A 14683-nucleotide genomic window follows, 5' to 3' on the forward strand; every position below is an offset into this window, starting at 1 on the left:
CCCCCGGGGCTGCCCCTCCCATCCCTTTGGGGCAGCAGCTTGGGGCCGCCCTCCGCAGGAAGCCCCCCACCCCCCTTTATTTGCCTTCATTCTCTCCGTGTTTCCGCGTGACCACGAGTGTTCTTCAGGCCTCTCAGTCTTGCCCCCCCCCCCCCGTGAGCCCCTGGGGTTTCCTGGGATTCATTTTACAAACGAGGAAACTAAGGCTGGGGGGGGTGACGGGCCAGCTGGGGCTGGATTTGAATCCGGGTCCCCCGAGTCCGGCCCGGGCCCGGCTGTGTGGGGATGTTGGCGCCTCCCAGGCCCCGGCGCACTGTGGACGCCCAGTCCAGTTTCCCCCGCTGGGTTTCAGCAGGGGCCGGCAGACGCCCGCGGGCTCCCCCTCAGGTCTGTCCCCCGGAGCCCCCTCCCCCTGCTCCTCCCCGACTCGGCCAGCCACTCCTCCCCCGCCCCCATCCCCAGGACTCTTCCGGCCGGCCCAGCTCGGCCCAATGTCAGGACTCCTGCGGCCTCCCGGCCCGCGGCCCGACCCCAAGGGCGGAGCAGGGCCCGGAGGAGGGGCCGGGGGCGGGGCCGAGCCTCCCCGGAGGAAGCGGGCTTGGGGGCGGTCCCTTCCCCAGGCCCCTCCCCCAGGCTCCGCCCCGCCCTCAGCCAGAAGTTAGAGCCTCCCTCGGGCCGCGGCGGATCTCATCTCCGGGAGCAGGAGCGGCCCGACCCGCGCTAGGTAAGTGGGGTCAGGGCGAGAGCGGGATGCGCATCCCACCTGCCCGCCCGCAGCCTCGCCCCGCTGCCCTCCCCAGCCGCCTGCCCTCTCCGCCTCCCCAGCCGCTCCCCGCCCAGACCCTGGGCTGAGAACCCGACATTCTGGGTCTAACCCCAGGCTTTACCCCTCCCCCCCCCCCCGGGCCCTGCCAAAGGCGCTTACCCTCCGTAAGCCTCAGTTTTCTCGTTGGAAAATGGGGAGAATAGTCCCAGAGCTCTGGAGGCTCCGGAGCGCGGGGGACATAGGCTGGTGTTGGGGGGCGGCGCTGGGCGAAGAGCGCGGGCCCGGGGCTCGCTAAAGCTGCGCGGGCTGGAGGTGTCCGGAGCCCGCCGCCCCCGGTCGGGCTGACAACTTAGATCTCGGAGGGGCGGGGCCGCATTCTGCACAAGTTGCTTCAGGCACAGAAAGGGAACCGGGCTTTCCCAGCTCTCCGCGGTGCCCCGGGCTAGAACCCAGATCCTGGCTGGGGAACATGACGTCCCAGGCTCTTTGTCCGAGCCCGTTCTCAGCCGCTTTCCCAGAGATGTCCCCCTCCCAGAGGCGCCCCTCCCCCCGGGGGGGTGGTCACCTGAGCCCCGAGGAAGAGCCTGGAATCATCTCAGGATGTTCATGCCCGGGCCCCCTAGGACTCAGAGGGGGGGGGGGGGGGAGGGGGACCTGAGTTCAAATTTGGCCTCACTTAACACTTCCTGGCTGTGTGACCCTGGGCATGTCACTTAAAACCCCAAGAAACGGGGTTTGACGAACAGTCTGGCTGGCCTTGACCTCCCTCCGGGAGAGAGAGCGGGGTCCCCAGCCCCGGCGGACCCTGGGGAGGCACAGTACCAGGAAGCCCGTGGGGAGGCGGAGGCAGGGAGGCTGGCTAGTTCCCCTTCCCTTTGTTGTGCAGGACGCCCGGGGGCAAAGCTGGGCGAGGGAGACCGGGAGGAGCTGTCAGAGCAAAAGCCTCAGGGCGCGCTCAGGGCAGGCTGCTTGCCATCATCCCAGAGAACTGGGGGGCCCAGAGAAAGGGAGCGGGGCACGGGAACAAGGGAGAGGGCCCTGAGGCCGGAGCGGGGCAGCGACAGAGGGATTCTGGGGACAGAGAAAAGGGCCCCGGGGAATTCTGGGGACTGTGAAAGCCGCCGGTTGGGGAGGGATAACTAATGGGAAATAGAGCCCGGGACCGAGCTGGTCCGAACTGGGCTGGGCTCCCGGACAGCGGGAATTGTCCCGACCCAGAACCTGCCCGGGCTGGCGGCTTTGGGGCGTTCCAGGTGCGTTCCAGGTCCCACGAGACCCAGTTCCCAGCACAGGGATTATACAAGGAGGCTTTGAAGTGAAAGTGAAAGGGAGAACTGGGAGCCCAAAATCACAGTGGGGAGGAGTGGGAGGGGGGAGGGGGGCAGACGGCGCCTCTGGCTGGGGAGAAGGGAGTGGGGCCGGTCAGGGCTGCCCCCCAACCCCCCAGGAATCTGGCCTTCTGCCCCGCCCCCCCCCCGGGAGCTGGGCGGGGGCTGGCTGAGTGATGCTCTGGGAGCCGGGCGGATTTTATTTCTCTTCACTTCCTCTTTCCCTGCCCGAATGAACTTGCCCCGAGGCCCTGACTCACCCTCCCCCCCCTCGGGGGTTTCCAGTCAGGCTCCTCTCTCCCCAGGTCACGGGGTGCTGTCTCTCCCCCCTTCCGATGACCGCTCATTTCCCCATCAGGAGATGGGGACTAACTCCCAGTCACGTGCAGAGGGCCTTACTGTTTCCCCAGTGCTGGAGTGACCTGGGGGAGCCGGCTCTGAGGGCCTGGGGTTGGTCTACCCAGAGTCCTCTGGGGGCCTGGGGCGTGATGGGGGCCGGGGAGTGTCCGAGGGAGGGAAGGATGCTTGGGCCCGGGGATCAGACCCCCCCCCTTCTGTGGTACCCTTCTCCTCTCCCCAGGAAGCCATTCCCAGGGCTCGGCCAACAGTAGCTCCCCATGTCCCAGTCCGCCCTGGTCTGTGTGGTTGGGGACGAGGCGGGCTCCAGGGCACCTGGCCGAGGTTTGGGGCGGGGGCCGCCAGGTCGCATCCCAGCATCCCTGGGCCCAGGGCTCCCGCCCAAGCACGTGGGAAACCAGAGCGCTCCTGGGGACGTACACCCTGCGCGTGGTGGGGGGGCTCAGGCGGGGGGCCGGAAAACCAACCTCTGAATGTGTCTGCTGTTTGTCTTTCAGAGGAGACCAAAGTCTAAAGCTGGTGGAGTCGGGGGGGAGGGGAGAAAGGAAGGGGAGCTTCCCTCCTGTGCGCTTCCTTCTGAGTAGCCTCCCCTGGGTCTCCTTGCCTCCATTCCCTCCGCTCACTGAAGGCTGAGGAGCCTCAGCCGGGACGGCGGATCCTGGGGGAGCCCACGGCCGGGAGGGCGCCCGGGCCCGGGCTTGGGCCGCGCTTTGCCTGAGCCATCCTTCCCCTTCCCCATGACAGTCCGTGTGTCTTTCACTGGCAGCCTTCATTTGAGAAAAGGCATGATGGGAAAAGGTTCCCAGATATTCGGGAAAACTTCATTGAGACCGATGTGTAGTTTTCATCCCGCTCATGTGTCCTCGCGTCTGACGAACGATGATTCCTGACAGAGGCGGGGGCTTTGTGCATTTCGCTCATCCCCACCTGGAGGCGCAAAGCCCACTGGGTGCCAGAGAAAGAATGGAGGACAGCGGAGCTGGGAGAGACGTTGGAGCAGGGAACGAGGATGTCGGAGCTGGGAGAGATAGAACAGAAAATGCAGAACGTCAGAGCAGGGAGAGACGCTGGAGCATGGGAGGAAGAATTCTGAGCTGGGGGAGCCCGAGGGACACAGAACATGGAATGTCAGAGCTGGGAGAGACCCAGGAACATAGAACAGAGAGATGGGACACAGAGTGCAGAACGTCAGAGCAGGGAGAGATGCTGCAGCATGGAACGAGGATGTCGGAGCAGGAGAGAGACGCTGGAGCATGGGAGGAAGAATTCTGAGCTGGGGGAGAGTTTAGAACAGCCCATGCAGAATGTCAGAATTGGGAGGGACCTTAGAACGAGGGAGCTCAGGGCCTTGGGAGACGTGAGAACACGAGCCACGGGGTGTCGGAGCTGGGACAAACGGTGGGAAAAGGAAGGTCAGACAAGGGCAGCGATCTCGGTCCCCTGAACATCAGGCCCCGGGGCCGCTCCTCCGCCCGTTGTAGACGTTGGGGTTTCAGAGCCGAGAGAGTTCACAGCTGTGACAACAAATGGATACAAAGTACTCGCCGACTAGATACTAAGTGGCAGAGCCAGGCCGGGGGCAGCGGGACTCCGGAGGCAAGGGCACCCAGCCTGGAGAATGGCCAGAGATTCGGAGAGCTGCGGGAGCGCCTTCGGGCCCGGAGCACGGTCTGGGCGAGGGTGTCGGAGGATCCATGTGCTGTTGCCTCCAGCAGAAGCTGGGCCGGCCTGTTCCTCTCCGGCCTGCTCTTTTCCCGGCCTGCTCCTCTGCAGCTCCGGCCCTGCCCTGGGCCCCCGGGGCCTGTCGGTGGCACGTGGGCCCCGCATGGACAGGAGCCGTGGGGGTCTCATCCGTGAGCCCCTGGCGCCCAGCACGGGGTCCGGACCCCGGCAGAAGCCGGGCCTGCTCCTCTGCAGCTCCTTGGCCGGCCCTGGCCCGGCCCCCCGGCCCACCAGCCCCCTCCCGGCCCCCGCTGCCCCGTTCTGTCAGGGATAAAGGCCGGGCCAGCAGGGCGGGAGCAGAGTTCCCGACGTGGCGGCCTCGGGGCCCAGCCCTTCCCCAGCACCCCGTCCCCTCTGCCACAGCGGGCGGGGCTGGAGGCCCGGGGCGCACCCCGTGGCTGGGCCCTGACCAGGACCCCGGGTTCTCATGCTCAGAACACAGAACTAGCAAATGGAAAGTGTCCGGAGCTCGGCTTGCCAGCCTGAGAACAGGGAGCGGGGGCCCAGAGAGCCCGCAGGCGCCTCCTCAGGAGCAGGCGGGGGGGAGAGGGTCGGCTTCTGGGGGCCCAGAGGATCCCGATGGGGGAGCGGGATGGAGGACGGCCTCTGGGCCCCCCCAAACCCAGACCCTGACCCTGTCCTGAAGCAGTGAAGGGTGGAGCCGGGGGGATGGGCCCAGATCCCGGGGTTCTGGCCGTACCGAGCCAAGGCTTGACCTCTGTGGCCCATTGGATCCCGGGCATCCTGCCCGGCCTTGTTGCCCCAGAGGGCCTTTAGAGCCGGGCTTCCCTGGGCCCCTGGTGGGTGGGCACTCAGGGGAGGCTTCTGGGGGGAGGGAGGCTGGACAGCCTCGGCTGGTGAGAGAAGGTGGAGGTCGGCCTTCACGTGGGGGGCTGGGGGACGGGCGCCCTCTCGCCGAGGCCCCCCCAACTCCACGACCCCTCTGTGCCCGCAGAACCATGGGCTCCATGTTCCGCAGCGAGGAGGTGGCCTTGGCCCAGCTGTTCCTGCCCACGGCCGCCGCCTACACCTGTGTGAGCAACCTGGGAGAGCGCGGCCTGGTGGAGTTCCGAGACGTGAGTGGGGCCCCAGGAAGGGGGGGGCGTGTTGGGCCTCTGGGACCCCCCCGGGCTGTAACAACCGGCCGAGGTCTGCGGGGACCGAAGAGCCGAGCCCGGGACTCTGCGCCCATATCCGCCCTGGGACCCCGGGCCCGTCCGAGACTCGGTTCCCCCCTGCAAAGCCCCGGGACTAGGTCCTCCCAGTGGCCTTCCAGCTCCCCGTCCCGTTGCTGGGACATAACGTCCATTTTATTTTGCTTCCCCCTTTTCTGTGACAAATGGCCGGGCAAACAAAGCCCCCCTGGCCGCTGGCCAGGCCTTAGTCTTCAGCTGGGTGCGAGACCGCTCTATTGGCCACTCGCCTCTTTATTTACAGGGGAGAAAATGAAGGCCCGCAGAGGGGATATGACTTTCAGTCTAGAGAGGAATTCCCCAGGCTTCTAGGAAGTCCTGCCCCTCGTGGTTGGGCTCCTTGGGGGGGGGGGCAGGGCTGGGGTGAGAGCAGCTAGCATAGGCGGACCCCGATGGCGGGGGGAGGGGGGCGCGGGGTGCCCCCTCACTGCCGCCTTCCCTGCAGCTCAACGCCTCCATGAGCCCCTTCCAGCGGCGCTACGTGGGGGAAGTGCGGCGCTGCGAGGAGCTGGAGAAGACCTTCTGTGAGTGGGGGGAGCCCGGTCCGAGGCAGAGGCCGAGGAGGGAGGAACGGCGGAGCCAAGGCCCCAAAGCCTCCTGGGAAGCCCCCGGGCTGCTCTGGTCCCTTTGGCCCATTTTTGGGGGTTAGGGGGGCCTTCGCTAGCTACGGCACAGACATGGTGGCTGGTACCCAGAGCCAGGGGGACGGAGGAGTGGGAGAGGGAGGGGAGGCCTGCTGCAGGACTGGCACACAGTAGGTGCTTGTGGGACTGTGGGCCGGGGGAGGGAGGGAGGGGAGGCCCGCTGCAGGACTGGCACACAGTAGGTGCTTGTGGGACTGTGGGCTGGGGGGGGAGGGGCGGGGGAGGGAGGGAAGGCCTGCTGCAGGACTGGCACACAGTAGGTGCTTGTGGGACTGTGGGCCAGAGGAAGGAGGAGCAGGGGAGGGAGGGGAGGCTCGGTCCAAGACTGGCGCACAGTAGGTGCTCACGGAGTGGGACTGTGGGCCTCAGGGCGTCCGGGAGCGCAGCCGAGGGCCGGGGGCTGAGCTCGGCTCTCAGGGCCCCTCTGTCTGCAGCCTTCCTGCAGGAGGAGCTGAGAAGAGCCGGGCTGACACTCCCGGAGCCCCAGGGGAACCCGGAGGCGCCCCCGCCTAAGGAGCTGTTGCACATCCAGGAGCAGACCCAGCAGGTGGCGCAGGAGCTGCGGGAGGTCCGCGGGAACCACCAGACCATGCGCATGCGGATGCACCAGCTCCAGCAGCACATCGCCGTCCTGCGCCAGGGGCCCCACACGCGCGGCCAGCACGTGAGCGCCCCCCTCGGGCCCGCTGGGCGGTGGGGGTGCCCTGGGACTCGGGCCACTGGCAAGGGCTCCCCGGGCCGAGGGCGACGGGCCCCCCCCAACCTGGTGCGTCCTTGGGCTCCCACAGCTTCCCGATGCTCCGGGCAGCCGGCCCTTGGAAGAGACCCCTTTACTGGATCCCCACACTGGGCCCCGAGCAGATCTCAGGATTAGGTACTGGAGAGGCCGGGTCCAAAGGGAACCTGAGACACGGGAGTTGGATGTTGGAGCTGGGAGGGGGCTCGGAGCCGGGGACGTCGGAGCCGGGAGGGGGCTCAGGGCGGGGTGAGGGTTCCCACTCTGGGTCGAGGCTTCGGGGGTCCTGAGTCTGAGTCCCGGCTGCTCTCCCCGCCTCTGGGGCTGAGCAGGGACTCGGGATCGGGGCCTTCTCACGGGGCCCTCTGTCAGTTTTGTGGCAGGGACGGTCCCACTGTGCCGCGCGGGGGCCCTCGAGCGCCTCCTGTGGCGGGCGTGCCGCGGCTACCTCATCGCCAGCTTCGTGGACATGGAGGAGCCCCTCGAGGACCCCCTGACGGTAAAGAGCTGCCCCGGCCGGAGGCGAGGTCCTGGGCCAGGCCCCGGAGCCCAAAGTGGATCAGGAGGCCCCTTGTCCCCAGTCACTGGCCACGGTGCTGACAGGTCAAGCACCAGGACCCCGACCCTAACCCACGGACCCCCTGCCTGTCGGCCTCTGCCTCGGGACCCCTGACTCCCCTGGTCACTGAGTGACCCCTGACCCCGGGCCTCTCTGACCCTAACTGGACCCAAAAGTCAATAGGTCCCCGAGCGTTTCTGCGGCATTTCTGGTGCCCAGAGGCCGAAGCACAGAAACGTTCCCTGCCCTCCCTCGGGGAAGTGGGGGCCAGACTCAGCCCCCCCGGGCCGAGCCCGCCCTCCTCTCTGCGTCCGAAGGAGGGGCAGCGCGGGCCGGGCCGGGGCGGGCGAGGGGGGAGGGCTGCGGCTGAAGGTCCCTCCCCCACGGTGACCCCTGCAGGGGGAGAGCGCGCCCTGGGTCATCTTCCTCATCTCGTACTGGGGAGAGCAGATCGGGCAGAAAATCCGCAAGATCACAGACTGGTGGGTGTCCCCTGCCCCGGCCCCCGACCCTCCGTCCCCATCGGGGCCCCCAGACCCTGCCCCGGCCCTCGGTCCCCTGCCCCCTGCCCCGTCTCCAGCCCGCTGTCCCTTCAGCTTTCACTGCAACGTGTTCCCGTACCCGGAGCGGGAGGAGGAGCGTGTGGCCAGCCTGCAGCACCTGCAGCAGCAGAAGCAGGACCTGAGCGTGGTGAGAGCCCGGCCCGCCCCGGGGAGGCCTCCATGCTGACCAGCCTCCGCCTGCCGGGAGGGGGCTTGTTCCACCGGGGACCCGCCTGCCCCGGCCCCGAGCCTGGCGCCCCCTCTGGGCCTAGTCCCTCGTACCCCTCAGCCAGCGATCATTGATTAAGCACCTACAGCGTGCGGGGCTCATTGATTAAGCACCTACAGCGTGCGGGGCTCATTGATTAAGCACCAGGGGCTCATTGATTAAGCACCTACAGCGTGCGGGGCTCATTGATTAAGCACCTACTGCATGTGGAGCTCATTGATTAAGCACCTACGGTGTGCGGGGCTCATTGATTAAGCACCTACAGCGTGCGGGGCTCATTGATTAAGCACCTACAGTGTGCGCAGCTCATTGATTAAGCACCTACTGCATGTGGAGCTCATTGATTAAGCACCTACGGCATGCGGGGCTCAGCGATTAAGCACCTACGGCGTACGGGGGCTTGAGACAGATGGGAACAGTTCCTGCCTCAGGACTTCATGTCCCCCTGTGGGAGGTTCTGGGGCTTAGGGTCTCCGAGGAGCCGGACGGGCGGGGGCTGGCGACATGGGGGGACCCGGTCTCAGGAAGCCGCCCGGCCTCTGTCCTCCCCAGGTGCTCCAGGAGACGGAGCACTTCCTGGGCCAGGTGCTCGGGCGGGTGCGGGGCCTGCTGCCCCCCTGGCAGGTGCAGATCCGCAAGATGAAGGCCGTCTACCTGACGCTCAACCAGTGCAGCTTCAGCGTCACAGACAAGTGCCTCGTGGCCGAGGTCTGGTGCCCGGCCCGCGACCTCCTGGCCCTGCAGCAGACCCTCAACGAGAGCTCGGTGAGTCGGGAGGCCCCTCCTGCCCGGGACCCCCCAAGGCTGGTCCTTGCCCGGCCCGGGGGGGCTCCGCACCTCGTGTCCCCCATGGGCCGGAAGCTCCTCCTTGCTCAGAGCCAGGTCCCAGCCCCGGCGGCCACGTTCGCCCTCCTCTCCTGCAGCTCCGCAGCGGGGCCGGCGTGGGCACCGTCGTGCACCGGATCCCCTCCAGAGACCCGCCTCCGACCCTGGTCCGCACCAACCGCTTCACCGCCAGCTTCCAGGGCATCGTGGACGCCTACGGCGTGGGGCGCTACCAGGAGGTGAACCCGGGTGAGTGCGACGGGTGGGGCGGCCTGGGGAGGCCGGGCTCTCCTCAGGCCTTGGGCAGTGTCCTGCCCATGAGGCGGGTGGCATGGCAACGGGTGGTATAGCAATGGGCGGCATGGTGACGGGCGGCATGGCAACAGGCAGCATAGCGACGGGCGGCATGGCAACAGGCGGCATGGCGATGGGAGGCATGGCAACGGGCGGCATGGCGATGGGAGGCATGGTGACGGGGAGGCATGGACACCCAGGGAGGAGCCGCGGCCTCGGCTGACCCATCTCGTGGCCTTCCTCCCGCAGCCCCCTACACCATCATCACGTTCCCCTTCCTCTTTGCCGTCATGTTTGGCGACGTGGGCCACGGGCTGCTCATGTTCCTATTCGCCCTGGCCATGGTGCTAGGAGAGAACCGGCCGGGCATGAAAGCCTCACAGAATGAGGTGAGGGGTTGGGGGTCCTGGGGGGGCCTGGATGGGGGGCTGGGCTGGGGGGGGCAGCCACCTCTGAGAAGCCCAGAGCTTAGCTCCGTCCGTTTCTGGCTCACGCCCCCAGATCTGGAGGACCTTCTTCGGGGGCCGCTACCTGCTCCTCCTCATGGGGGCCTTCTCCGTCTACACCGGCTTCATCTACAACGAGTGCTTCAGTCGAGCCTCCGCCATCTTCCCCTCGGGCTGGAGCGTCAGGACCATGGCGAGCCAGTCCAACTGGAGGTGATGCAGCCCCTGCCCTGCCCCCCCACCCCGTTTCTTTCCCCCCTCCCCTCCCGAAGCCCCCTGACGGCCTCGGTCTTACAGCTCGGGATTTCTGGCCAGCCACCCGGTGCTCAGCTTGGACCCCAACGTCACTGACGTGTTCCGAGGACCCTATCCCTTCGGTATCGACCCGGTGAGTCCAGACGGCCAGAGCGGCCCCCGGAACCTAGCCCCGGGGGGCCGGAGGGACCTCTGAGCAGAGGAGTGCAGAGCTGGGGGCGCCGCGAGAGCCGAGGGGTCACTTCGGAGCCAGAATGAGCCCTGGAACACAGAGCAGAGAGGGCCGAGGCAGGAGGGCCAGCCACATCTGGAGGGCCGGAGCTTGTGGGGGGCAGGCCCGTTGCCCCAGAGGCCCCGTGGCAGCCTCTGAGGAGGGGTCACCTTGGCGAGGGAGAGGAAGGGGCGGTCGGTCGGCTGGGGAGAAGGCTCCGGGTCGGGACCCCCATTTCCTCCAGACTTGCCCCCCTTCAGGCACTATGTACTAGGCCGTGTTTACGATTGTCTCCTGGGGCTGACCTCCCTGAGAGCAGGGACTGCACTTCCTCCAGTGCCCAGGGTTTGGTATCCAGTAGGGGGTTAATCGGTGCTTGTTGAAGGAAGGCAAGGGAAGCAGAGTGAATTGGGAGGGGTGAGCAGCAGGCTCAGATGCTGCAGGAAACAGATGGACTGGGGGGTCCCCGAGCTCCCCTCCCCTCTTCAGGCCCTGGAGCCCCCAACTGTGCCTTCCCCCCCTGATCAGATATGGAGTCTGGCCATCAACCACCTGAGCTTCCTCAACTCCTTCAAGATGAAGATGTCAGTGATCCTGGGCATCCTGCACATGACCTTTGGGGTCATCCTGGGTGTTTTCAACCACATGTGAGGGCCGGGCAGGAGTGGGGGGCTCGGCCGGAGTGGGGGGCTGGGCAGGAGTGGGGGCCGGGCAGGAGTGGGGGGCTCGGCCAGAGTGGGGGGCCGGGCAGGAGTGGGGGGCTCGGCCGGAGTGGGGGGCCAGGCAGGAGTGGGGGGCTCGGCCAGAGTGGGGGGCCGGGCAGGAGTGGGGGGCTCGGCCGGAGTGGGGGGCGGGCAGGAGTGGGGGGCTCGGCCAGAGTGGGGGGCGGGCAGGAGTGGGGGGCTCGGCCGGAGTGGGGGGCCGGGCAGGAGTGGGGGGCGGGCAGGAGTGGGGGGCTCGGCTGGAGTGGGGGGCCAGGCAGGAGTAGGGGGCCGGGCAGGAGTGGGGGGGGCAGGAGTGGGGGGGCCGGGCAGGAGTGGGGGGCCGGGCAGGAGTGGGGGGCTCGGCCGGAGTGGGGGGCCGGGCAGGAGTGGGGGCCGGGCAGGAGTGGGGGGCTGGGCAGGAGTGGGGGGCCGGGCAGGAGTGGGGGGCCGGGCAGGAGTGGGGGTCAGGGCCAGACCCCTGCAGCAGCCTCTGCCCCACCCCCAGACACTTCAGGCAGCCCCACCGGCTGGTGCTTGAGTTCCTCCCCGAGATGCTCTTCCTCCTGGGCCTCTTTGGCTACCTGGTGTTCATGATCACCTACAAGTGGCTCTGCTTCTCGGCCGCCAGCTCCCCGTGGGCGCCCAGCATCCTCATCCACTTCATCAACATGTTCCTCTTCTCCCGGAGCCCCACCAACAAGCCCCTGTACCCCCACCAGGTGAGCCTGGGGGAGCGGCCCCAGCTTCCCGCCACCCGCTGGCACTGCCCGCCTTGTGGGCCCCGTGCCAGGCGCTGGGCACAAAAGCTTCCGCTCCACTGCCTGGGGACCGGGAGGCAGCAGGAGGCCGTGGAAGGCACCGCGGGCGGCAGCCGGGAGAGCCGGGGCCAGCTTCCCTTTGGGGCCCAGCAGGGCAGCCACAGCATCTCCTTTCTTATGGCGCTTTTTACTGGAACAGGACCCCGAGGGTGGGGGTTGGGCGCCTGCCCCCCTTGGGTGGGGGTTGGGCGCCTGCCCCCCGAGGGTGGGGGTTGGGCGCCTGCACCCGAGGGTGGGGGGGGGTTCCCCCTCCTGGGCGGGGAGCAATGGCGCAGGTGGCCGGGGCTGACTGGGCACGGGCGGGGAGGGCCCGGGCCTCCGCCACTAGCGGTCCCGACGCTGGCCCGCAGGAGCCCGTGCAGATGTTCCTGGTGATCGTGGCTCTGGCCTCGGTGCCCGTCCTGCTCCTGGGGACGCCCCTCTACCTGTGCTCCCGGCACCGGAGGCGGCCCGGCCGCGGCCCGCAGGTACGGAGCGGGAGTGGGCGCGGGGAGGGGGAGGGGACGGCCGCGGCCCCGCCCCCCTGACGCCCCCCTCCGCCTCCCTGAACCAGGGCTCCTCCGAGAAGAGCCGCCTTCTGGGCGAGCCCTCCCCGAACGGCCTGGGAGCCGAGGAAGATGAGGAGAAAGGCTGGCAGGAGGAGGAAGAGGAGGCCGGAGTGAGTCCCGCTGCAGCTGCCCCGGCCCCAGTCTGTGCTTCCCGGGGGGCAGGGAGGGGGTCCTTGGGCCGGGGGCCGGGGCACTGTCTAGGCCGCTAACCCTGGGCCAGGCCCGCGCTTTGCCATCAGTAACACGGGGTGCTCGCGGCCCCGCCCCCGGGGCTTGGGAGGGTGGGCGTGGGGGCCTCGGCGGTGGGGGGCTGCCCCCCCCAGCCTCACTGCCCCCTCCCCCCGCAGTTCGACTTCTCGGAGGTCTTCATGCACCAGGCCATCCACACCATCGAGTACTGCCTGGGCTGCATCTCCAACACCGCCTCCTACCTCCGGCTCTGGGCCCTGAGCCTGGCCCACGCCCGTGAGTGTGACCCCGGCCCAGGACCCCCCTGCCCCCGGGAGCTTGGGGGGCGCTCAGCTGGGCGGGGGAGGAGGGGGGCGGCGTCCGCCTGTGCTAGGCCGGCGAGGGGCCTTCGGGCAAAGTCCGGACTCCCCCGGGGGCGGGGCGGGTCAGAGGAGGCTTAGAGACCTTAGAGATCTGTGGGAAAGAGCGAGCGGGGCGGGAGGAGCCGCGAGAAGGGGCGGCTCGGGACGCTGGGGGCCGAGCCCAGAGATCGGAGGGGGGGGGGTGAGCGCGCTCCCAGGGACCGGGCGCGTGCACGCCTGCGTGGGCGCGCACGCGCTCTCCCGGGGCTGAGCGCGCGCCGTCCCCCCAGAGCTCTCCGAGGTGCTGTGGGCCATGGTGATGCGCATCGGGCTGGGCATGGGCCGCGAGGTGGGCGTGGCCAGCGTGGCGCTGGTGCCCGTGTTCGCCGCCTTCGCGGTGCTCACCGTGGCCATCCTGCTGGTGATGGAGGGGCTGTCGGCCTTCTTGCACGCGCTGCGTCTGCACTGGTGAGGGGGAGGGGAGCTGCGGGGGCGGGGGGAGGCGGGACCGCGGGGGAGGGGCTGCAGACCCTCTGACACCGGCTTGGCCCACAGGGTGGAGTTCCAGAACAAGTTTTACGCTGGCACCGGCTACAAGCTGAGCCCTTTTACCTTTGTGGTGGAGGAGAGTGCTCTGTAGATCTGTGTTCAATGCCCACCGTGCCCACATCCGATGCCCACCACCCTCACGCCCACCATCCCTGTGCCCAATGCCCACACCTGTGCCCGATACCCACCGTGCCAGTCTGGTGCCCACATCAATGCCCACCACCCCATGCCCAATGCCCATGCTTTATGCCCACCCCCACGCCCGATGCCCACCACACTCCCCAGTGCTACCACAGGAATAAAAGACCCGAACGAGACTGAGGCTGCCTGGTTTGCTCTCTGGGTTGGGGAGGTGGGGCAGGAGGGGCCCTGCCTCTGCCCGCGGGTGTCTGGGGGGGGGGGTGTTAGGGGGTGCACACCACATCTGGCTCCTCAGTTGGGGGATGGTGGCAGCCTCTCCAGTAACTTGTTTCTCTAAAAAAGGGAATAGCATTTGTCCTCCCCCCAGGGCTAGGGTGCCAAACATTGATTAGGCACCTACTGTGTGCCAAGTGCCAAGCTCGGCCCACTCCAGTGGAGGGCGCCCTTCCAAAGTGACCCGGCCCCTTCCCTGCCTTTGCCAGTCACGGCAGCCCCTGACCTTCCTCCACCATTTGCTCCTGGGAGGCTGTGGCTGGGCAGGGGCCCGTGTTTTCCAAGGGCTCACATCTAGGTCTGGGCTGGGTTAGCGGCCCACAAAGGGCCCTTTAACGCGGTCCCAATTCTGGGAAGCCTTTATTATATGGATGGGAAACAGTCCCCGAGTGCAGGAGGAAGGAGCACTTCCTGTGTATGCAGAAGGAATGAGGGAGCACTTCCTCTTGTAGCTTGGGTGACCCAAACCTGGGTCTGCTGCCACTCGCCCTCCTTGGACAGCTCTGGCTCCCACCTCTCCCAGCAAGAGGGAGTTGATTAGTGTGACGGGTATTTCTATTTTCCTCGTGCTCCTCTCAGCAGATTTCAGGGTCCCCAAGACAACCCTTTGGAACTCTTCATCTTCCTCACTTGAGAAGACCCCCATTCCATCCATTGAGCCATCCCCAATGGGCACATTTTTGGTCACCCCTGCCCCCCATTTCTGCTACATTGACCTCTACGGTATCTACCTGCAAAGGGTCCCAGACGGGGAATTCTGGGTAGGGTATAAGACCCTTCGGCCCAGAGGGAACCTGCTGGCAAGGTCTGGTTCGGCTCCCCGTCTCCCCCGGGGTTCTGGGCCTTCCTGGGAAGTCAGGGGCGAGACCACCCGTGTCGTGACTGAAGCAGTGACAGCAGGTGGCAAACTACAGACAATACCAAGTGCAGGTGGGCCCACGTGCGTTTTTGTTAACACTATAAAAAGGGGAAAGCCCTTGAAATAAACGGACTCCATTCTTCCACCCTCCTCA

General features: G+C 67.5%; 1 protein-coding gene across 1 annotated transcript; it reads left to right on the forward strand.

The window, feature by feature from the left end:
• Positions 1–632: 632 nt before the first annotated feature.
• Positions 633–13573, forward strand: TCIRG1 (T cell immune regulator 1, ATPase H+ transporting V0 subunit a3). Its single transcript, XM_051964249.1, has 20 exons — positions 633–724; positions 5129–5249; positions 5812–5890; positions 6445–6674; positions 6799–6884; positions 7119–7245; positions 7705–7787; positions 7902–7995; positions 8629–8841; positions 9000–9150; positions 9445–9584; positions 9697–9854; positions 9939–10029; positions 10636–10754; positions 11317–11530; positions 11980–12096; positions 12183–12287; positions 12525–12642; positions 12998–13175; positions 13263–13573. Exons 2-20 carry the CDS (start codon positions 5133–5135, stop codon positions 13345–13347), a joined length of 2505 nt encoding a protein of 834 aa, XP_051820209.1. The 5' UTR covers positions 633–724; positions 5129–5132; the 3' UTR covers positions 13348–13573.
• The last annotated feature ends 1110 nt before the right edge of the window (positions 13574–14683 follow it).

The sequence above is a fragment of the Antechinus flavipes genome, chromosome 6, assembly GCF_016432865.1.
Source record: "Antechinus flavipes isolate AdamAnt ecotype Samford, QLD, Australia chromosome 6, AdamAnt_v2, whole genome shotgun sequence".
Classification (NCBI taxonomy): Eukaryota; Metazoa; Chordata; class Mammalia; order Dasyuromorphia; family Dasyuridae; genus Antechinus; species Antechinus flavipes.